General features: G+C 39.0%; 1 protein-coding gene and 2 long non-coding RNA genes across 3 annotated transcripts in view; 1 reads left to right on the forward strand and 2 right to left on the reverse strand.

Annotated features, from left to right (window-relative positions):
• ESYT1 (extended synaptotagmin 1) overlaps window positions 1-24,566 on the forward strand; it is a 79,841-nt gene that overhangs the window by 28,974 nt on the left and 26,301 nt on the right. The window contains exons 2-14 of the mRNA XM_060688897.2: window positions 10,051-10,092; window positions 10,181-10,315; window positions 11,020-11,093; window positions 12,727-12,799; window positions 13,672-13,761; window positions 16,087-16,142; window positions 16,517-16,640; window positions 16,722-16,898; window positions 17,104-17,186; window positions 17,464-17,512; window positions 18,348-18,437; window positions 19,064-19,156; window positions 24,463-24,534. Coding sequence (XP_060544880.2) covers window positions 10,051-10,092; window positions 10,181-10,315; window positions 11,020-11,093; window positions 12,727-12,799; window positions 13,672-13,761; window positions 16,087-16,142; window positions 16,517-16,640; window positions 16,722-16,898; window positions 17,104-17,186; window positions 17,464-17,512; window positions 18,348-18,437; window positions 19,064-19,156; window positions 24,463-24,534 — 1,158 coding nt within the window. The remainder of the gene's footprint in view (window positions 1-10,050; window positions 10,093-10,180; window positions 10,316-11,019; window positions 11,094-12,726; window positions 12,800-13,671; window positions 13,762-16,086; window positions 16,143-16,516; window positions 16,641-16,721; window positions 16,899-17,103; window positions 17,187-17,463; window positions 17,513-18,347; window positions 18,438-19,063; window positions 19,157-24,462; window positions 24,535-24,566) is intronic.
• Window positions 4,409-10,215, reverse strand: LOC117662754 (uncharacterized). Its single transcript, XR_009621764.2, has 2 exons — window positions 10,156-10,215; window positions 4,409-4,479 (listed from the first exon to the last, which is right to left on the reverse strand). It is a non-coding gene; the product is annotated as an uncharacterized LOC117662754 (long non-coding RNA).
• Window positions 12,506-15,051, reverse strand: LOC148115347 (uncharacterized). Its single transcript, XR_015732435.1, has 2 exons — window positions 13,961-15,051; window positions 12,506-13,867 (listed from the first exon to the last, which is right to left on the reverse strand). It is a non-coding gene; the product is annotated as an uncharacterized LOC148115347 (long non-coding RNA).

Raw genomic sequence — 24,566 nt, forward strand, 5'->3', positions numbered from 1 at the left:
TGGGAACAGTTATGCTGCTACTTCAATGAAAGCAACTATGGCTTAATATTTTGAACTCAACCTATGAGAGGTTTCGGCTTTTCTGTCATGTTCAGGGAGAGTTACTAAATGTGCCATATTGCTAGCTTTGCAATAAGAACAGGAAAATATGTGTACTCAAGAACTATTATTCATCTATTTCATTTGTACAGGTTCTAATTAGCTATGGTTTATTTCTACAAACCAGTCAAGAAAGACGATAGCACTGTGAATTTCTGTCATTGCTAGGACTCATTCCTCTGATAGATTGAATCTCCAGTAATTGAATGATTGGCTATATTATAGATTGAGATATTTCTTGTAGTCCTAGTATGGGCAAACTGTTTTAAGGGAAGTTGGAAAGTGATGAATCCAAGACCTTTGGAAAGTATGAGCAATAAATTTTCATGTAGTGATTAAAAAAAAAAAAAAAAAAAAAAGCAGGGCCCTGACTTTTTCCCCCCCTTAAAACAGTAAGAGGAACTTTAATACTCCACAGTCAAAAAGCCACTTAAGGGTCATTATAAGTGATATTTAAAGTGAGATCAACACAGTGACTCATAAATTCTTAATTTCTGTTAGTATTGCTTTTGAAGTTCCTTGGATATCATATTAAGCCAAAACTCTCCTGAATTCTACCTTATTATTTATCTTTTGTGGTTTTGATGCTGTAAGCCGCCCAGATGGCAAATACATTTAATAATAAATAAATAAAATTATTCACAAGAAATTTGCTAGGAGGCTGGTCACAAGCAAGAATTGAAAGCTGGTTTTACAGAAAGCTGGTTTTACAGATATAATATTCCATCCTTGTCTCCTGATAATTTCAGTTTTGCTTAAACCAGTGTTCTCCAGAAGTATGGTTTCACATTGTCAGGGAATTCTGGGAGTTGTAAGTCTTGACCTATTTGGAGAGTAGTAGTTGTGATCAGAAGGCCAATGCTCGCTAGAAGTTTATGTTTTCTCTCTCTGGCAAGAGATGCCAGCTATCCTTAGAAGGCAGTGTTGGCTTTAGAGTTCTTGCCAGCGTTCTCTCAGCAAAACCTGAACTTAAAAAAAAAAACACAGTCTAATGGAAAATTAGTTCCAAGCTATTGGGCTGGAATAAAAGGTAAATATTGACTGTATATCAGCCATATGACAGCTGAATCTTTGAGGCACGATCCCTGACTTCCAAGGCCTCACTGTGTTGTATCAGCAGCATAGGGCACGAGTATCGGCTAATTTCAAGGAATCTACAAAGTCAGTGAATAGGCAACCCAGCCAAGTTGTGGGTTTGCTTTATATTTCTCCCATTTCCTTGAACTCTTGGCAAATTATGTGGAACCCACGAGGAAAAGTTTTGCCTTGTTGTGGGAAGATAGCAGACAGACTTTAGATTATCCAGGACCCACTATTTCTACTACTGCTATTTTTATTAATTCTAATACTACTACATCATCCACAATCTTACATGGCCCCTGATACCAATAATACAACAATATGTAATCCATTTTCAACTGAATAGAATTCATATGTGAGAACCAGGTCTCACAAGGTCTGAATCAAAGAGTATAGAAATCAGCCAGTCTTACAGGTAGTCCTCAACTTACGACTGCAATTAAACCCAAAATTTCTGTTGCTAAGACATTTGTTAAGTGAATTTTGTACCTTTCTTGCCACAGTTGTTAAATGAATCACTGCAGTTGTTAGGTTGATAACAGAGTTCTTTAGCGAAAGTGGTTCCCCGTTGACTTTGCTTGTCAGAAGTTCACAAAAGTTGATCACGCTGCAACTGTCATAAATAAGAATCAGTTGCTGAGCATTTAAATTTTGCTCATATGACCATGAGGATGCTGCAATGATCGTAAGTGTGAAAAATGGTCTTGTCACTTTTTTCAATGCCGTTGTAACTTAGAATTGTCACTAAAAAAATTGTTATAAATCGAGATCTACCTGTACTTAAATCAAGAGACATGGAAACCATCCGTTTTGTGCAAAAGAGAGTGGCTTCCATTCACATAGCATGGAATGAAAGCTGTAAAATTTGGAAGAATTGTTTCTTAATGCTTTCATTAGCTTTTCTGCAGTCAGAGTATTTATGTTGTCGAATGCCTGTTGGTGTCAGGCATTGTAATATTTCAATGCAAAAAATCTATTTCATATTCATATTTCCCAAAGCTGCTACTTCAATGCAAAAAATCTATTTCATATTCATATTTCCCAAAGCTGCTTTTCAGAGAGAGATGGGCAGCATATAAATTTAACAAATAAATGAAATCAGGATCCATTTCCTATAAGAAGCTGTTTGACCTTTGTAATTACCGTAATTCCAAATTCTTATTGTAAAAGTTTCACTATTCCAATGTTACCTGGGCTTTTAGTCCTTTTATAACATTCTAGAATCAACATCTTATTTAGCTTTTTGCTGTTTATTTCAGATTTTTTAAATACTAAAATTTATGATTACATTCTTCTTTTGTACTGGATTGGAGAATGTTCAGGATCACCTATCATTTTCAAAGTTGCCATTCTGAAGGTGTCTAATAGATTAGACTTAGTTAATGAGCAATTTTCAAAAGTGGTTAGAAAGTGAGGTTGTGAACTTACATCCTTTAGAACAGGAGTCCCTATTGCGGATATGAGGAAGTTCCTGCCGCAATCAGATGAGGCATCCTTGAATCTGTTGGTTGCCATGGTAGTTCAACCACATTAAGTCAGTTGTAGCAAACCAGGTGCAGCAGAGGAATGCTGACACATAATTGAGTGGGAGCAGATGATGGACATCTGTATAAAAGCAGCTCTCTTGCCCCAGGGAACTTAGATTTTGCCAGTGCCATTTCCTACAGCCAAGCTCTCTGCTGATACCAGCTCATTGTGTTTCTTTTCCTTGAGGCACTCTTGATTAAACATTTCAAAAATGAACAGTCACTTCCTCTGAACATAAATATATTAGGATCCTGCATTTTCTTGGCTTGTGTAAAACTATTTGTATGGACCCTAATGATATATAATGCAAACCTGAGCAAACAAATGATGCCAAGGTTTGCTTGTCATTTATTTCATAAATAAACTAACTTAATGTATGAGGTGCCAGTGTGCATGAACAAGTAATTTATGCAGCAAAATATATCCTCTAGGAAATTACAAAGAACCCGAGAACACAACAATGGATAAAAAATGGGACTCATGAGCAGATAGCATGGATGAAGTTATGCCTCTTTAACAACATCAGCATTCATCTTAAATTTGCCAACAGGTCGCAGAATGACCTTCCAGGCTTCTGAAGAATGTTCTAAGTAGATGAGTAGACATGGAACTTCTTGCATTAGATAGTAAAAGGTGAAGGTTTCCCTGTTCAGTCGTGTCTGACTGTAGGGCATGGTGCTCATCTCCGGTTTTTGGCCGAGGGAGCTTGCGTTATCCGAAGATATTTTCCATGGTCATATGCCCTGCATGGCTGTATGCCAAAGGGCATGGAACCAGTGGTGGGATTCAGCCAGTTCGCACCACTTCGGGAGAACCGGTTGTTAAGTTCCTGAGCAGTTTGGTGAACTGGTTGTTGGAAGAAATCATGAGGGCAGAGAACCGGTTGTCAAATTATTTGAATCCCACCACTGCATGAAACACTGTTACCTTCCCACCAAAATGATACCTATTTATCTACTTGCATTTGCACACTGTTGAACTGCTAGGTGGGCAGGAACTAGGACAAGGAACAGGAGCTCACCCCGTCGCTCAATGCTTGGGTCTCAAACTTGGGCTGTCAGCATTCCAGCTGACAAGCTCAGCATCTTTAACCATTGAGCCATTGTGCCCCTCTGCATTAGATAGTATCAGTGATGGAATTCAAATTTTTTTCTACCAGTTCTGTGGGCGTGGCTTGGTGGGCATGGCAGGGGAAGGATACTGCAAAATCTCCATTCCCACCCCACTCCAGGGGAAGGATACTGCAAAATTCCCATACCTCCCCACTCCTGGGGGAAGGATATTGCAAAATCTCTATTCCCACCCTGCTCTGGGGCCAGCCAGAGGTGGTATTTGCCAGTTCTACGAACTACTTAAAATTTCCGCTACCAGTTCTCCAGAATCTGTCAGAACCTGCTGAATAGCACTCCTGGGTAGTATCCTTGCTCAAATCAAGCAATGCCTTCCACAAGTAAGAATATCATATTGTTAAGCATAGAGGTGACAGTGCCATGACTAGGGAATATTTTGTGTCAGGAGAATATTAGTCTTCTGATTGCCAACTGAACTGAAGCTCAGATAGGTCATTCAACAAGATAACAATTCTAGAAAGTGTAGAAGGAATAGGGAGAAAAAACCCCAAATTTGATTTGCATTTGCAAGTCAAATCCATATTTAACTCCCTTGGAAGTGTCGTGTCAGAACCAGAAACAAGCAATTCATGTCAGATAAACACCCAAACATTACTAAATTGTAACTTGTAGCAGTTCTCCATGGAGGAATGATTCAGAATTCCTACAAAATAAGAGAAATATAAAATAAAAAATAAGACAGGAAGTTTGTGGTTGTAATAATTCCAACTAAAAGTGTTGTCACCATTATCTAAGAGAATGATTATTTCTTCACACTGACACATCTCATGCTTCATGATTTTGTTCATGAAATAGAAGAAACCAGCCTCAAATATATAAATATATTATTTATTAATGCAGACTGCTTTTATCTATCTGTAGGAACCATGTAAATCATATTATCAATCAGAAAGGAAAGAATTTGGAAAATTTGACAGATTTTGAATACTCTTCCATAAAACTGAATATCTATATTGCTTCTTGCTGACTGAATAAGATAGCTTCCAATTAAACCATTTCTCAAATTACTTTTTTTTTTAATCTGCAAAAGTGGAGGGAAAAAGCCTTAACTTGCTCAATCTTCTTTTCCAGAAGCAAAAGTTAGACAAATATCTATGATTCCTGAGCCTAAAGCATTACCACTCATTCCAGGTCCACAATCTTTATTGAGTAATTTCATCTGCTGCCAAAATCTAGTTACTGTAATTATTTAAAACAATCAACTAAATTGACTTGAAAGGAATGACACGGCAAAGGACTTAAGAGCAAACTAACTGACGATATAAAACGACAAAAGAATGGGGAAGGCATGTTGTGTTATTATTAATGATAAACTCTCTCCAAGGCAAGAATTACTGTCGCGTTCTCTGCAACCATTTTGAGCCTTCCCTAAATGAAACATTTCTTACTTAAGCGTTTTCTTCATAATATCAGATAACTCATAGAACTATTTTAGAGCCTACTGGGCGTAATTTTTCTGATATTATGAAAAGGGGGTGTAAACAGTGCTTGCTTAGCACTTATGGAAATATATAAAATACTATTTTAGGGTAGAGAGAGGGGTAAATATGAAAAATCCCCCATCATAGGTAAATACAGAATATACCATACATATATGGTCTTTCTGATACTGATTCAGCCCCAAATCTTATATTTTTATGTCACCTCAGAACCACCACAATGTTTTAGTCAAGCTTCAGCAAAAGTTATTTCTTTTCAAGTTTTTCGAAGTTGGACATATTTAGCTTGTCCTGTGACATTTTAGTTACAACATCCCAAAATAACACAATTCATGCTACTTTGGAAATGGGTCATATTGTTCTATTAAGTTTGAAACACTGTGAATTAGAAGTTGTCACCCTTTTAATGCCTTATTTTTGGAGCAAGGAGCAGGGCAAAGAATTCTGTGCCTCCCTACGCAGAAAACTCTCTTTGACTTTTGAATTGACTTTTGAGGGACTGAGTAAGGTTGCAGTCCAAATTCTTATCTTAATAGTTCCTGAGACTACAGATTTTTAGATCATCAGGGTTACCCTATCTTCCCCATTTACATTCCTAGAAAAATGCTCATGTGTCATGGGGGGAGAGGTGAGTGCAGAGAGACAAAAACCAAGGCTAGCAATTTATGATGGCAGCACTTAGGATGAGTGTTGTCAGTTTAAAAACCTTGCTGATAAAAGTCATACATAAACAAAAGTCAATGAAAAGCATATTCAGAATTGAAGTTGTGCAATGACAGCTGCCTTGAAAACCATTAACTTTCTAGCATTTTGGAAATGCAGTCAAAAGTAGAGAAATGAAAGCAATGCCTAATAGAAGATATTAAAATGGGGCTGGTGGGTATCACTACTGAAAAAGATACACATACTGTATTAACTAAGTTACTCCCTTTCCGGTGTTGGACAAAGTGCAGTAAAGGAGTCAGTAGTAGTAAGCCAAAGAAATTAAGGCAAAAACCACATAATTAAATACCATTTACAGAAATACCATTTTAAAAAATCATTCCATAGCTTTCTATCGTTGCAAACTATCCATTCATGCATGCATCCTTTCATATATTGTTTTTTTTTTTTTTTTGGCTCTTTAAAATTGTCACCTCTCTCTTTTTTCAGGATCTCATTAACTCTGTCCAAACATGGTCTTCTCCTGCTCATTCTTTTCAGCCTTCCTTATGTTTGTGTTTGACTAAGTCCTTATTCATTTCTGCCTGTGTGACCAAACTGCCTCAACATTCCTCTTTTGTACTGAGTGTTCCCTTTTCGGTTCAGTTCACTTTCACTCAGTACCCATGCAGTCTGGATCCAGTCTTGTTTATCGCATATACTTAAGTCTAAATGGAGTCAGTTCACTTTTCCATTTCTCCTGACAACCTTCATTTAATATAACTAAAGTGGGATGCAGTATGCTTTTATACATAGATATTCTTGCTTTTTCATCAAACATAAGAGTGATGGTGGCGCAGTGGTTAGAATGCAGTATTGCAGGCTAATTTTACTAACTGCCAGCAGTTCAACCCTGACCAGCTCAAGGTTGACTCAGCCTTTCATCCTTCTGAGATTGGTAAAATGAGGACCCAGATTGTTGGGAGCAATATATTGACTCTGTAAACCGCTTAGAGAGGGCTGTAAAGATCCTTACAACAAACAGACCACAGGTACCTATTGCCTTTCTGTTAGCATTTGTGAGTCTTAACATTGCTGTATTCTCTATTACCCACTTTATTAAACTTTCCACCAACAAATCCTCTGGTTTCTTTGCTATTCATGCATAACTTGCAATCATTCACTCTGTTTTTCCTGTGTAGAACAACCATCTTGGTCTCCACTCTTTGATTCTTGCTACAGAAGTTGAGGGAATACAAAAGGAATTTTCATTGCTCATGGTAAATGACTAGTTTCACATAGGCAGAACCATGTATTTCAGGGGTGGGTTCTATTTACCTTTACTACCGGTTCGCATCATGCTCGTGTCTGCGCACACTCTTCTGTGCATGTGCAGAAGCTTCTGCGCATGCGCAGATCACCTACGATGAAGTCCAGTCAGTGGGTGGAGCTTCCCACCGGTTTTACTACCGGTTCTTGCGAACCGGTCCGAACCGGGGGCAACTCACCACTGATACATTTACTCTAAGATTGTTAAAACGTTTCATGTGACAAGCATGGAGTTTCACCTGCCGCCTACCACAAGAGTCCTGAAACTATATCACAATGAATTTAAAATTAACTATTTTACTGCATCGGGGTGGAATATTTTATATTTCACACAAATGTCTTATATTAAGTAAAATAAAACTCTATGATTTAATAAAATAAAACTTCCAACCAAAACTAAAAGCAACTTTCTTAAATAGAAAGATTGAGCTTATTTTTGCATAACTCCTAAAACCTGGCTTTTGTTTCTGAGAGGAATGCTCTTCTTTTTCATTCTGCATTTACAATGTTTCAGTACTTGCTCTAAATGTAGTAAAATCTGGTTTGCAGTGACAGAACGGTGGAAATGGAATCAATATGGACATAGACTTCTCAATTCTTTTTGTTCATTGATCCGCAATTGAGTGGGAGCTTGCGTAGAGGCTTTTATTTCCAAAGAATTGTCAGAAGAAACATCAAAAAATTCCTTCTCTTTGGTACCACTGAGTTTACTAGCTATCAGCTTATCATACATGCCTTGATGAACTTGACTAAAATGTATATGTTTACAGGCAGACATTCCAAAGACTTCTAATTTATTACTACCGTAAATGTCCCGCTGTCAAGATACCAAAAAACTCAGAAATATTTCCAAAGGAAATTGAAGTCAGATATCAGTATCTGATAAATATTTTTCAGATATTCAGTAAGTCGGGTTGCCATATACTTTGCAGAAATGAGACTTTACTCCATTTTAATTGTGTTGAAAATGCAATCCACAAAATACATTAAGTAAGCTTTAATCAAACTTCTGTCATCAAGATCTTTGACGTAAGTTTTCATAGATATATTTAAACATTTTATAAAATAAGATATTTCCAAAATTTAAAAAAAAAATCATTTCCAAACAATGTTCTATAACACAGATAATGGAAAGCAAGCTGTGGTTGGCAATTCACAAGATGCTTATGCCTTTGTTAAAACAAGAAGGCAATACAAAACCATTTTATAAGTTTGAGGTTGACAATCATGCTAGAGACAACTTAAAAAAAAAAAGATTAGAAAGAAAGAGCTCTTCCCTGCCAAGTTATTCACAACACCCCAGTTGCAACTCCCTTAACCTTGAAGAACTGATTTCTGAGGATTTGATGAACCGTGTCTTCCTCTCTTAAATTTATTTTTCTTTTTGCAGTCGTGACACATACAGCATTGAGATTTTTTAACTAATATTGGAAGAGTCCTGTTATTTCTGCATAAAGCAGCAAATTATGTTTAATCTACCATCAACAAGATTTCTATGGAACGAGAAGGAGGGGGCATGTTCAATGCCTGCTTGCTAAAATGTTAGAAAAGATCGGCTGTTTTTTTTTTTCATGGCATCGGTCATTGCTCCCTTAACACAACACCTCTTGCAGTATCTCCACTTCCCAGCCTTCCCCGTCTCAGCAAACAGTTGAAAGAGCACAATGCAGAAATAAATTGCTTCACCCAACAGCTGATGCAGTGAAGATTGATGACTAAGCAACACTCTTTCTACATTCCAAGGAACTCAACCCCACATTCTTGATCCTGTTGGAATGTTGTTACTCATCCTAGGCTTAATTATATCTTTGAATGATAACTCTGTTGCTTTGTTTGTGAGTCTCAAGGAACTGGGTCTTTGCAAAAGTTCTTCTAATCCGAGCGCTGCCAGCCTTTGCACATCATAAGTTTGAGTTATATATGTTAAGAAGTTCATGAGTATGATGTTAGGCCCAGAGTTTTAGCAACATAATATTAGGTGGATTTATTCAGAAGAAAGTCCCACTGAAATCAATGGAATCTATTCCCAGATAAGCACACTGAGAATTGCAAGCATTAAAGCTTCAGACGAATGATTTGTCAAGGACTGGAACAATAAATGGGGTTTGCATAACTTATAAATACAGCTGGGGAGTTAGAAGGGACGTGCCAATCTACTACTAAATTTTGATACCCTCTTTTTAAAAGTGATGGGAATATTTGGTTCATCCTGCCTCATTTACCTAAATCTCTCTTCTTCGTAGTCACTTATGAAAGTTGCCAGTTTTTTTGTTGACACATCTTAAAGCCTAGTGCAGCATATATTGAATGTGCATGTTTGAGGTTTCCAATGTAGTCAGGAGCCCATGGCAGGTGTGTTGTCTTAATAAGAGCCTTGGTGGCGCAGCAGACTAAAGTGCTGTTAAATAGCACCAGCTGCCTGCAATTACTGCAAGTTCAAATCTCACCAGGCTCAAGGTTGACTCAGCCTTCCATCCTTTCGAAGTAGGTAAAATGAGGTAGGTTTGTGGGGGCAATAAGCTGACTTTGTATAAAAAAGAACCGCTGGGGTAGGGGGCGAAAGCCCTACTAAGCAGGTATATACAAAAGTATGAAGGCTATTGCTTAACGCATTGTAAGCCGTCCTGAGTCTCCGGAGACGGGCGGCATATAAATCGAACCAATAAATAAATAAATAAATAAATAAATAAATAAATAAATAAATAATAAATAAATAAATAAATAAATAACAACAAACAAACAAACAAACAAACAAACAAACAAACAAACTTGCCTAAACCAATTTCTATTTCTTTTCTTTCTAGGTCAGTTTTCCAGATGTTGAGAAAGCTGAGTGGCTCAATAAGGTGAGAAGCAATTAGCTCAGTTGTTCCTTCCCTGGCAAGTCATGGTTATGTGAAAATACTTACATGATTGATTTTTACTCTGTGACAGATTGTGGCCCAGGCTTGGCCCTTCTTTGGCCAATACATGGAGAAGCTTTTGGTAGAAAATATTGCCCCAAGTATACGGGCTTCTAACACCCATTTGCAGACCTTCACCTTCAGCAAGATTGACATGGGAGAAAAGGTAAATTAATGGTCAGCAGAATAATTGATCAAAACATTGGGTGGAAAGTCAGGCATTATAATTACTGTACCCCCATCCTTGTCTGTTTCCCCGTTGTCAAGAGTGTTTCCCCGAAAATAAGACCCTGTGTTATATTTTTTTGAACCCTGAAATAAGCACTTGGCTTTATTGCCATGCGCTCAAAAGCCCAATTGGGCTTATTATCAGGAGATGTCTTATTTCGGGGGAAACATGGTAGTAGACGTATCACATTACATTCTTTTTAAGCTGTGTCAGCTATGTCAGTTTAAGCTGTCAACTAAAAATAATAGAATGTACCAGCAGATTCTATCCCACCTTTCCAATAGTTGCATTCATAAGACATAATAAAACAACAATGTATAAAATAGGAGAGCATTAATCTGAAAAATAGTACAAACTCAATTTAAAGATGCAGAGGTATTTCAAAGGTAGAGATCTTTGTTGGAGGGGTATGGGCCACACTTAGCATTTGAGTGGCAGGTTGGGAACTGGTCTCCAGAAAGTAGTAAGAGTTACTCCAAAGAGAGATAACACCAATAAAGCCTTTGAGTACAATACAAAAATCAATGAATTGGTTGCCTCCATATACACACTGAAGCATTGCTGGGGGTGGGTGGGAGTGAAGGCTCGTAATTCTAGATACATGATCATTTATTTAGAAGCAATGCTGCTTTTGTTTCTAGCCCCTCAAAGTCATTGGAGTCAAAGTCCACACAGGCATGAACAAGAAGCAAATCTTGCTGGACTTAAACATTAGGTGAGTTGCAAGGCTTGGTTTGGCTGCTAGCTGTCAACTTTGTTTTATCGGAGTTGAAATTAAGAAAAATGATTGTCTTTTATGGAATGAATGGCAAATCATGATGATAAACGGTATTTTGGCAGCTGGGCACACAGCACCCTCTTTCCTGGAAGAAAAACACACCTTAACAGCACATTTTGTCCTGATGGAGAAAAATGAACAGCACTGCGGAGGGAAAAATTAACTCCCTGTTCTAGGACAACACCCTTCTGGCCTTTTCTCTTTCTTCCATTAGTGACAAGCTGAGTTGTGAGCCCGGTGATTCTGTCTTTTATTGTATCTTTTTTTTTCTTCTTTATTTGATTGCTGTGAGCTGCTCAGAATAATTGAAAGTCAGCTGGGATACAGGTTTAATAAATTGTTATGGTTGGTTGCACAGTCAACCAGCTGTTTAGACTGGATTTGGTATTTTTATCCACCTATTAAGTTCTTTCCAAGGATCTGGGATAGACAGATGTTGTTTGATGTTGTTAAAGGTGTCATTATTACCATTGCTGTTGTTGTTGTTATTAAATCACCAATTCGATTCACAATTTGGGACTGGTAAAAACTTAACCATTCAGGTCCTAACCAAGGGCCTAAGAGCTGTTAAGGTGATGGTGGTTGTTATTGTTATTACTACTATTATTACTACTGCTATGATGATGATGATGATGAACATATAGTACTATTTCTCTGTGCAGTAATTGCATTCCCTTTTGCAGTTACTGGTCACTGGATATCTATACAGGTAATCCTAGCTGAATGAGTAATTGGGACCTGCAATTCCATTGCCCAGCCACATGGTCAAAAGCGCTACATTGGATGCCAATTTATGACAACAGTTGTAGCAGTCTCCATTGCTGTTGTTAGGCAAATCCCGCACAGTCACATTGTCCCTCAGTCATGTGATTACCATTTGTGACCACCTGCCAGCTTTCCAGGAGATTTTGCTTGTGGGGACCTGGCAGTGAAGGTTGCAAATTGCGATCATGTGATCAGAGAACGCTACAATATTGTAATTTGCAGGCTGGTTGCCAAGCAACAAAATCGCAATCATGTGACTGCTGGGGACATTACAATGGTTACAACTACAAGGTACCACCGTAGCTCCCCCCCACCCCCAATTCGGCACTATCGTAACTCCAAGCAATTACTGAATGAATTATGGTTATTCAACAATATATATAGTATAGTATGCGAACTATATTCAGGTGGCAGTTATGGCGGGGGAAATAAAAATAGGAAAGCACTGATAGCAGCGGCCTCTGAAAAAAGCTGCCCAGATGGACAGAGTTGAAGGAGATACTGTTTTCCAGACCAGTGGTTCTCAAACATTTTGGCTCCAGCAACCGTTTACATTCTAAAAATGATTGAGGACCACAAAGTGCTTTGGTTATGAGGGTTATATCTATTATCAATTTTAGAAATCAAAACTGAGAATTTTAAACTATTCCGTTGACTTCTCAAACCCCTGAAAGGACCTTCCAGACATCCTTAGACCTCACTTTGAGAATCACTGCTCTTGGCCTTTTGTTGGTCCTTTCTTGTGTAGTCTTGCTCCTTTGGTCCCCATATTGCTATTTTTCTCGACCTTTTCCTTCTGTGACAGCTACGTGGGCGATGTCCAGATTGACGTGGAAGTGAAGAAATTTTTCTGCAAGGCTGGCGTGAAAGGCATGCAGGTAAAGTAGTCTAGGACTGAGATCTACATCCTGGTCAAAATTAGCCTTTCTCCCAGGGAATTAGGAAAGTCTACACCTCTGAGCGCTAGATTGAGAAAGGCAAATCTGCAAACTATATCTTATTTCAGGTTTTTAAAGATTAAATAAATCACATTCCTTCTCCGAACTTGATGTTCTCTAGAAGCTTTATAAAACATTAATAATTCCTTCCCAGGCTGATCTTGGGCAGTAAATATCTCTGAATTAGTTCTCGGTGATGGCATTTATATTTCTGAAAATAGTTTCCCCTCAGAATTCTGCCATTTGCAGAATGATGCAGGAGACCTTTACTTTGGCAACACACTGTATTATTCCCAGCAATTTCATCTTGCCTTTCTTCCTCTTGGATTTTTTTTTTTTTTTAAAAAAACATCTCTGCCCATCTGGTATCTTTTCACCAATCGTTGAAAGGCAGCCAACCAATTCTGGGCATTCAAGAAGGGATTCCTCAGCTGCGTTGAACTCTTTAGAGCAATGTTTTCCCACCTCAGCTACTTTAAGGTTTGTGAACTTCTATCCCCAGAATAGAAGTTGAAGTCCACCCATCTGAGGTTGAGAAACAGTGATTTAGAGAGTGAGGGTAAAAGTTAAGCCAAAAGTTAAGTTTTGAGCACTGGAAGGCAAAAAGGGCTGGTGATATTTCACCGATGCCATTAGCTTCAGTTTCCTACCATTGTTGAAAGGAAGCTCAAATCTTGACCTATCCTGTGACATTGTGCCCTCTCCTGTTCATCAAAGTGAACTGAGTCTTTGTTGATAAGGAAGGACTATCATCCTATGCTTGCTTCAGAGCCCAGAAATTGGGATGTTCACGCTTCTCATTTCCCCTATAGCTACATGGCATGTTGAGAGTCATTCTGGAACCCCTCATCGGAGATGTCCCAATCGTAGGAGCTCTCACCCTGTTTTTCATTCGTCGGCCAGTAAGTATTCTGGCATATTCCTGGTGTTTTCCCAAATTGCCAGTCAATTGTTGTTGTTATTGTTTCACACCCATCTTAAATTTGTGATATTGGGCACCTCAAGCAGCTAAAGTAGACACAAAAACAATAAACAAAATACAGATAAAACAACAAAAGATATAAAATTATTAAAACCAATTAAAACCGTCAAACAACTTACAATCCGTACATCACAATCTGTACAAGTATCTTTCAGATTCAACACATTGCTAGATCCCCAAGCACAATGACAAGTCCATAGCTCCAGATCCTTTCACAAAGGCAATGGGGCCTTTGGGGCCAATTTAACTTCCATCGGATGATGTTCTAAAAGGCATGTGCTAAATACAAAGAACAAGGAATAGACAAAATTATTTTTAAAAGAAAGCTCTAAAAAAGAAACAAAAACATGCAGGGCATATATTCATACATTACCAATCTATATTGATATATTATTGATTCATCAATTGTTGGTAACATCAATTTTGCAGTCCACTATATAGCTGGAGCCATCTGTTTGTCTTTGCAATGCTGAACAATACATTGTTTACTTGTAAATAAAGTATAGAAAATCTACTTTCTTTGTCCGGCTGTTAACTCCCTGTGATAGGAATAAAGTTCAAAAGAATATCGACATCCGAAAATGTTGAATCGCAAAGTTGAATTAACACAGAACATCTTTTCCCAAGTGAAGAGTGTTAGACTCTGTAAAAACATATAATAAAATAAAGCGGGGTGGGGGTTTAAACTTAAGCACCGTGGACTAAATCCGGCCCGTGGGGTGCTTAGATCTCGCCCATGGGACTGCCCTGGAAATAGCAAAGGACCGGCCTGCAGTGCCTCTGCCAGTGAAAACGTGGCAGCCCCAAGTTCCATTTTCACTGACAGAGGTTTGCAGGAAGCCGTTGCAGGCAAAAACGGAGCTCAGGAGCTCCGCAACACGAGTGATGTCAACCTGGCCACGCCCCCTCCCCGGCCCTCCTGAGGTCAAACACAACTCTGATGCGGCCTTCGGTGGAATTAAGTTTGACATCCCTTTAATAAAGCATTAGTGTCATTGCATCTCCAAAACCTAACTTTACTCAGGCCTTCTCTAGATGTAGAAGTAATTTCTGAAATATTATTTTGTGTTGAAAAACTCATGACCTGTTGGGTCATCCTTTTAGGGATATTCCCTTACCAAATTCCCTTAATGCCATGAATGATGATAGAATTTCGAATGCGCTGCCTTCACTGGAAAAGTTGGGATACACTCAGAGTTGCATCTGCCTTGAAAATAGTTCATGTTGAACTGTATAGCACAGTCAAACATCAGCACAGGAAATGTTTTATGACATTTGGTATTATGTCATAAACTGTTTAGCCCACGTTGAACTGTATAGCTAAGTCAAACTCAGTACCAGAAATGTTTTATGGTATTTGATGATTATATCATAAACTGTTTTATGACAATGTTTATGTTATAAATTGTTTTATAAAATTTGCCAAATTTCAGTACTTTGGGAATCATGGGTCTCGGATTTTGGACACGCTCTGTAGGTCATCCCATTTGACATACCTTGGTTCAAAAATTGTTGCCCTACAATGCACTGTTTTACCTGAGTTAAAGGTTACAGGAATGAAAGCTTTAATAGTACACACACACACACACACACACACACACACACACACACACACACACACGACAGTTATAAAAAGTTAGTTAAAAAGCAAAATAAACAAAAAGGATTTTTAAAAACATTATAAAAAGGGAGGACATCCAGAGTGCCAAGTGTGGTTGATATCTGCATGTGTCTCAGTGATAATGCCAATTTCATGCATCCCTTATCTTCCTACTTTGGTCAATTACCCATTTGACTGATCGTCATCTGTTACTGATTCCTGTTTGTCAGTACCCTACAAAAGTAAGTTTAACAAAGGACAATGTATTTTGAGTGTTAAAAATGTTAATAATGTTAACAATTGTTAACATTAGTGTTAATAATGTTGCTTTTTCATAGACTCTTGATTATACCCATTCAAATGCCATTGGTTCAAGTGTTGTGGGATCAAGCAATGCTTGTGAATAAATAAAGCCATTTGTGAAGCTTTGGGTTTACATATAGTAGCGCTTCCTGATAAAACAAATACTGGAAAGTTATATGTATTTTATATAAATTCTATCATTAGACAATCTCTCAAATAATCTGCCACAATACACAGGATTATGAAGAGATTTTTGCAATACCTTCAATCTCTATTATTTCATTGCTATCAACCCTCTACAGTAGATCTACTACTAACTTTTACATTGCACGTTTTTTCCAGGCTCTGGACATTAATTGGACAGGAATGACCAATCTATTGGACATCCCTGGACTGAGGTAAATTTATGGTGGTCCTAACTTTCTGGAAGGTTATAAGAGAAGCGCAAGAAGGAAATGAACATAACTGTTCTGGAAAGACCTAGGGGTGTGTCGGCCAAAACTGCTTGGGAAGGCATCTTCTGTGAACCCAGGTTGCAGCCCACCGTGGAGCTAAATGTGTAAGAGAGACAAGAGTAGCAAGATTTTACAGGCTGAAGGAAAAATTTAAAAGAGGAAGAAAATTGAGTTTGTTGAAGGGAATATTCTGAAAGCAGAACCGCATTGAGAGATATTGGAGGAGCTTATGTTTGCATGAGGTAACTTGTTGAGAGAGCATGATTAGCAGATTATTAAGACGTAGCATGACCAGCAGGATCTTTTTTCCTCAACAGCTCACTGTCTGACACAATGATCATGGACTCCATTGCCTCTTTCTTGGTTCTCCCCAACCGCTTGCTCATCCCACTGATCCCTGATCTCCATGAAGCAGCTGAACTCCGTTGCCCAATTCCCAGGGTAAGGCAAAATTACTGGTGAGATGAATGTTATTGCTTGGTGAGTTAGAGTGGTGGACGTGATCTTCTTTCTCCCTTCCAGGGCATTGTCCGTGTATATCTAATGGAAGCTAAGAACGTGCAGTCCAAGGATAAGTACATTAAAGGGATGATTGAGGGCAAGTCAGATCCATATGCCATTGTGCGTGTTGGAACCCAAGTCTTCACCAGCAAAGTCATAGATGAAGACCTCAATCCCAAGTGGAATGAAATGTATGAGGTAATTATCTGCCCCATAAAGTGGTAATTTAAATATAAATGTTTAGGGATGCTACATGTCAAGTCTAATCTCTCTTCTTATCATAGCTTTTCCATTTCATGCAATACAACTATCAGTGCTTTCCTTTCTCTGTTGGAAAGAACACTCCTATAGCCTACACAATTAGTGGTATCTGCTCTGACTCCCCACCTCACTGTCCCTACAGTTTGTTGTACACGAGGTACCAGGGCAGGAACTGGAGGTGGAGCTGTTTGACAAAGATCCCGATCAGGATGACTTCTTGGGCAGGTGAGAAGCTGGGTTGGTTTTGGTTTCAAGTCAAGCAGGAAATTGAGACCTAGTTGAATGAGTGATGGTGGGTTGGAAACTGGAACTTCACTGCTGGAGATGATTGGGATAAAAATTAGAAATAGTTAAAAATCCAGGCTAAAGATCAACAGCTTCAACCCCGCTCAAGAAGTTGGATATATGAGGTCTGCAAAAATCTGACTGTACCTTGGGCCTATTCATTAAAATCCTAGAATTGGTGGATATACCTTTATCAGCATCTTCTTTCTTTTCTCAGGATGAAGCTGGACTTTGGGGAAGTGTTCAGGGCTCGTGTGTTAGAGGAGGTGAGGACTGAGGAAGGAAGATGGCTGATTCATACCTAGAACCAACCATAGGTTGGTTAAACCCAACTACAAGTGTACATACAGTCCAGTGGTGGAATTCAAATTTTTTTACTACCGGTTCTATGGGCGTGGCTTAGTGGGCGTGGTGTGGCTTGGTGGGCGTGGCAGGGGAAGGATACTGCAAAATCTCCATTCTCTCTCCACTCCTGGAGGAAGGATATTGCAAAATCTCCATTCCCACCCCACTCTGGGGCCAGCCAGAGGTGGTATTTGCCGGTTCTCCGAACTACTCAAAATTTCCGCTACCAGTTCTCCAGAACCTGCTGAATTTCACCCCTGGTACAGTCATGAATAGAGAATCTTCAGCTAAATGAAAACAAGGGGATCTATAAAGGCTCTTGGGCGGGGTGGGGCAGAGAATAGGATGGTAGAGAGATTTTAAAAGTGTCATAGAACTTTTATATGTGTCTATAACAACTTGTACCATATATCTTACAAAAGCAAAAAGATACAACTTGAAGTCCAGAACTATAAACAGCCACAAACAAAAGCATCTTCAAATGTTGCTACAAAATTGTAATTTTAATAGAAGGAAACTCCAACTAAAGGGAGTATATTCCAATTAACTGAATTGATTTCATTTAAAGCAGTATTAACTTTTGCCCTTTTCTGATATACAGAATGTAGCCCTGCTACATCACTCAAGATCAGAGTTTGGTTTTCAGCCCACCCCCCAAAAAAGTTATGCTTCCCTGAGTTATAGGAACAAATCTCTGTTGGTAAATATTAAGGGTTTTTCTATCCATAGAGAATTTCTAATTTGCTTTCCTGACAGTGGTTCCCGTTACAAGATGGGGGCCAGGCTCGTGTGCATTTACGTCTGGAATGGCATACACTCATGTCAGATGTTTCCAAGTTGGATCAGGTGAGTGCAAACACTTAGAGAAGAAACATGTGGTTTAGTGGTGTTTTTGGGGTGGCAATATCTGAGTCATTCCTCTTTGTGAAAATAAGAAGAGTATGCCAAGTTATTGCTTACCCTAATGGACAAAGGACTCCAGAGTCTTGGTTTTTCCTATCTAGTTACTTGAGTTTCTTTTTACTTGGAGAAGCCAAAGATTGGTGAGTCTCAAAGGTTCAAATTAGACTTTTAGAGGAAACTTTCCTTAGAGAAATATACATATTATGAGAACTAGGTAGGATTCTGGATTAAATTTGGACCATGAATTGCAAATTGACATATTTTTATTATTTCCACAAGGCAAGCAGGGTTCTGCGGCTTGGAAGGCATGATGGGAAACTAACTGGGGAGTTGGGGGAATAATCTCGGAAAAATGCCCTGATATGAACTGGTGTGAAGATGAGCACAACTTTAGAAGAAAGTTTAAAATGAAAAATGGCTTGTAAACATCTTATCTTGTTAAGACTATGTTGAGAGCCACAATTGGGTGTCTTTTGTGAGATGGGAGATATGCTATAGGATATAAATATTCTAGATGTTGTGTAAAAATGCTAATTAATGCTGATACATTTCTTATATGCTGTTTGAAGGTTCTTCAGTGGAACAAAACTATCTCCTCAAAGCCAGATCCTCCGTCAGCATCCATCTTGATGATATATTTAGACAGAGCACAAGACTTGCCAGTGAGTAGTCACAAGATAACATTTCCTTCTCAAAAGGTTCCTTTATTTCACCCAAAGTCACTTTTTAATATGAAATGGGGCAGAGCTTGGGTGTGAATTTGAAAGTTGATAAGTTTGTCCTATCCCAAAATTGGAAACTCTGGGAATTGCAACAATTGGGAAAGCATGGGCAGAACGATGGGGCAAAGCAGTCACAAGCAAATGTCTTTTTTTAAGCCACTTATTTATACATGAAATTCATACATTACCTCCATTATGTTGGACTCTAGTTAGTTTACAACTATTTATAATAAAAATATGATCATAAATATCCTATTGTGACCAGCACCAGTGTTTTAGCCACAGTGTTCCTCTTTCTGTGTATGTGTTTTCTTTGTTTATATTGTAACTGCTACTTAGAAATCAGTAGTCCAGGTACATAAAAGGTAGACCTGTTCCAATAAACACGAGAGATAAACTTGTAAAAGATGTTAAAGAGCTCGTTGCAGTGCAGCTTGCATGATGCAGCTTTGTACAGAAAACATTCTGCCATGTGGCCTAAGTTTGATCACCTTGTAAAATTTAAAGGCCTGTGCATTAGTTAATGTAAGTAGACAAAATTACCGTAACTTCAGGGTTGATCAGCTTATTAAGTCATCCAAGATTGCGTTGAGTTTCTTCTTAAGTTAAAGTTCTATAAATGAAAGGTGGGGAGCTTTTTTGTTGAAAATTTTGTCAGACTATGTTTCTAAATACATATTCTACTACTGATAACTATATTCATGACAACTTTTACCTCATCTCTAGCCCACTGCAGAAGCAGTTTACCTTCATCTTTAGGTGTTCTGGTATAAAGTTTAAGCCTTTCACATAAGCATTCTGTGACATAAAGCCTACTCGCCTACCGTGTTTCCCCAAAAATAAGACCTATCCTGAAAATAAGCCCCAGCCCGATTTTAGATGTGCTCCTAATATAAGCCCTACCCCCAAAATAAGTCCCAGTTAAGGTCGTCATCAGCTGGGGGAGGCGTGGCCAGCAACTGCTGCGTCTAAATTGTTCAACAATGCTATAAGAACAGAGGTTCCTCCCAAGTCTTGTTTTAAGAGTGGAGGAATCTACATGAAAGAAGCTGTGAGGAATGGAACATCACAGGTTGGGCATCAAAAGTGTATGCTGATACTACTCTCCGAAAAGTATGGCCTGGAGCAAGGAATGCTATGAGATACAGATCCAAAATCTCTAAAAGTTCTTAGATTAATCCATCAGAATAGAGCTGGAAAGAATCTTTAGAGGTCTTCTAGTCTAACCCCCTGCTTAAGCAGGAGACTCTATAGCAGTGGTTCTCAACCTTCCTAATGCCGCGACCCTTTAATACAGTTCCTCATGTTGTGGTGACCCCCCAACCATAAAATTATTTTCGTTGCTATGTGTGTATATGTCAGCGATGGTGAACCTTTTTGGCGTTGCGTGCTAAAAGTCCAAGCGTGTGAGCGCTCACATGCTCTCACGTGCCAACACCCATAATGCAATGCAAGGTCTCAGCCTGGCTGGCATTCAGAGTTCATTCTGAAACACAAAACTTTTGAAAGGGAGAAAAACGGAAGTGTCCAAAAAGAGTTGTTTATGCCAATATTATGGATAAAAGACATTGATTTCATTTTCTTTTCTTTTTAAAAAACCTATCATGCCAAGGAACTAGCATGGACCCCATCCACTCTTTCCCAATGAAACAGGATGCCCTGATTTTATAGCCACCTAACATCTTCTCTTTAAAATTCTACAATTTTATTTTATTTTTTTTAACTTTTTAAATAATCCATCCAAAGCTGACAAGCGATCACCTGGTTGAAAGGCAGGAACTGAACCTTTTTCAGTTTCTTTTAGGAAAAACTTTTTAGGAAACTTCAGTATTTTCTAGGCCTAGAACGTGGGATGCCACACAATGCCATTTTGCCTTTTTTTTTCTTTTTTTGCAATCTCTTGTTATCGTAGGATCTAAAACTCTCAACTTTTCCCTACTTCCTACTCCTAACCGGTCCCTTCCGCTTCTAAAGCAAGCAAGAACCCAGAAATTTGGCCTCTACATTGCCCTCCATTTCAAGCAAACCAGAGGAACCCAAGAGAGGATCCCAGCCCCAGTTCTTCCCTTCGACATTTGGGGATCCTCAGCCTGCACTCTATCGCCCCCAAACTCACTCTCCCACCAACGGTCCCAAGTGGAAGGGAAACGATCAGGGGTGGGCTCTAAAATTTTTTTACTACCGGTTCTGTGGGCGTGGCTTATTTTGTGGACATGGCTTGGAGGTCATGTGACTGGGTGGGCATGGGTAGCTGGTCATGTGACCGGGTGCCATGGCTATGTGTTTAGGGACTACTCAAGAGGGCTGAAAAAAATCATTTCTGACAGGTCCTCGCACTTTTGACTGGTCCTCACACTTATGACCATCCTCACATTTATGCCCATTTTAGCATTCTTAACAACCGTGTCACTCATTTCACAACTGCTTCTCTTCACCATTGTGACAAGATAGGGCAAAAAACGTAAAATGTGAGGACAGTCGTAAGTTCGAGGACTGGTCAAAAGTGCAAGGACCAGTCAAAAATAACTTTTTCAGCCCTCTGAGTAATCCATATGCACAAATGGATACAGCAATAGAGAGGGATGAAGGAAGGAGAAGAGAGGGAAGGAAGAGCAGGGAGGAAGGAAGGGAAGGGAAATTAGAGTAGGAGTGAGGGTAAGAGAGGGAGGAAGAGAGGAGGACAAGGAGAAAGAAAGAGGAAGTAGGGAGAAGAAGAGGGGGGGGGAAAGAAAGTAAGAAGAAAAGAAAAGAGAGAGGTTGTAGGTTTGAAGAGAAAGATTGTACAATAAAAAAGATGAAAGGGAAGGAAGGCAACCCCAAACAAATATAAAGATATTAAGATAAAGAATGAATTGTTAAACTTTAAAGAATAAAAGAGAACAAATATGAATAAATAGCAATAATTAGAAACACACATACAAACATACAATGTATTTTCTTTGAACAGAGTATTTGGCCGGTTCACAAATTTAAAGTGTTTAGACATTTCAATTAAATTTACAATTTCTATATTTCCTTTTTGCCATATTTATTCCTCATCTATTTTTTAAAAAACTAATATTACCCTTCATCCTCATCTCTAATCTTAATCAAATTCAATTTTTCCCTTCTATTCTATATTATACCCCTTCCCATTGTCATCTATTTTTATATCCATCCTCACATTGGTTAATTACGTAATATTACAGTTGTTTAATACAAATTCAACATTTTAATATAAATCATTTAGTTATATAACTATCTTTTTTGTATATTAATCAATATGAACATGAATATTCCAATTATTTCCATGCAATCCAATTTCTTACAAATCAATTAATTATATTTACCAATAATAATAAACCAAATAATTTCCCCCATATATTCCTCCAAACCACAACTTAACCATTTCTGCTTTCAACACAATATACAATTAATAGTATCTCAATTATTACAATTCCCTAGTTAAATACAGTTTTTTTTCTTTTGTGTTTTAAAATCTTAAACTCTCCTCTTTTGCCCTAAATTTCCCATTGTTTGCACCTACCTTTTTTGGTGAGCAAAAAGAAAAAGAAATCTCTCCCTGCCTCATTTTGTCACGTTGCAGCAGAGCCTGCTTTACTTTCAGTTTCATTTTTTCCCTAGCATAGCTACTCATTTGTTTTCTTTTAACACTGATCAGCTGTAGGGTGGCCCTTTGAAGCCCAGCGGCAAGAGTTTAAACAGTTTTTTTCCCTCTAGCCATCAGCTGGGACTCAGGAGGCAGCAATAGATTGGGAGTGGGGCCAAACAAAGGGTAAGAATAACGCGGGGTGGGGGTGGTGGAGGGGCGGGGGGGAGGGGAGAACCGGTTCGTCATCGCTACCGGCTTGCGGGAACTGGTGCGAACCGGGAGCAACCCATCCCTGGAAACGATGGCCAATTGCAGCGGCGACAGCAGGAGAAGCAGCTCTCCTCCCGAAAGCCCAGACAGAAAGGGGTGGAGAATGGATTCTACCACTCAGCGACATGGGGGGGGGGGAGGGCTAAAAACATATCGCAGGAAAACTCCCTCTCCCGAAGGGTGACTTTTTAAATATATCCTGCGCCCAGATCCAACCCAGCGGTTCCAACTGCATTCGTTCCTAGGAAGACGAATCTTCCCACTGCCTTTCAATAGCCTCCCCACGCCTGCGAAGAATGGTACGGCCTTCCCGGCTTCAAGCTGAATGGAAGACGCGTATGTTAAAGGTCCAAGGCAGGGTTGGGTTACATCAGCGTTGCTCAACCTTTAGACTCTATCGGTGTTTTCCGATGGTTTTAGGCGACCCCTGTGAAAGGGTCGTTCGACCCCCAAAGGGGTCGCGACCCACAGGTTGAGAACCGCTACTCTATAGCATTTCAGATAGGTGGTTGCCCAGTCTTTTCTTAAAAACCTCCAGTGATGAAGCATCTACAACTTCTGAAGGCAAGCTGTTCCACGGATTAATTGTCCTTCCTCACTGTTAGGAAATTTCTCCTTAATTCCAGTTGCTTCTCTCCTTGATTAGTTTCCATTCATTGTTTCCTGTCTTGCCTTCTGGTGCTTTGGAAAATAAGTTGACTCCTTCTTCTTTGTGGCAGCCCCTGAAATACTGGAATACTGCTATCATGTCACCCCTAGTCCTTCTTTTCTCTAGATTGGCCATACCCAATTGCTGCCATCATTCTCATGTTTTTGTCTCCAGGCCCTTAATCATCTTAGTTGCTCTTTTTTGTACATTTTCCAAAGTCTCAACATCTTTTTTGTAATGTGATGACCAAAACTGGATGCAGTATTCCAAATGTGGTCTTACTAAGGATTTATAAAGCGGTATTAATACTTCACGTGATTTTGATTTTATGCCTGTTTATACAACCAGGAATTGTATTAGCGTTTTTTGGCTGCTGCCACACACAACTGGCTCATGTTTAAGTGACCATCCACTAGGACTCCAAGGCCCCTCCCACAGTTACTGTTTTTGAGCCAGGTCTCACCTAATCTATACTTGTACCTTTGGCTTTTCCTGCCTAGATGTAAAACCTTGCTTTTCTCCAGATTAAATTTCATGTTGTTGGATAGGGCCCAGTGTTCAAGTCTGATCAAGATGTTTTTGAATCCTAAATTTGTCTTCTGGGGTGTTGGCTGTTCCTGCCAGCTTAGTGTCATCTGCAAATTTCCCTTCTATTCCCTCATCTAAGTCATCTAAGATTCTCCACTATGTCCTTCCCAAATGAATACTATCCTTTACTCCTCTTACTTTACTCAGCTGAAGAAATCTAGTAAGGAGCCCAATCCTATGGTCCAGCTATCAGTTCAGGATGTCACTCGGGAGAGCCGGGTAAGAATTTTTATTTTTTTTCTACTTGCCTT

Source organism: Pantherophis guttatus, chromosome 2 (assembly GCF_059756535.1).
Source record: "Pantherophis guttatus breed Tessera chromosome 2, ASM5975653v1, whole genome shotgun sequence".
NCBI classification, from domain to species: Eukaryota; Metazoa; Chordata; class Lepidosauria; order Squamata; family Colubridae; genus Pantherophis; species Pantherophis guttatus.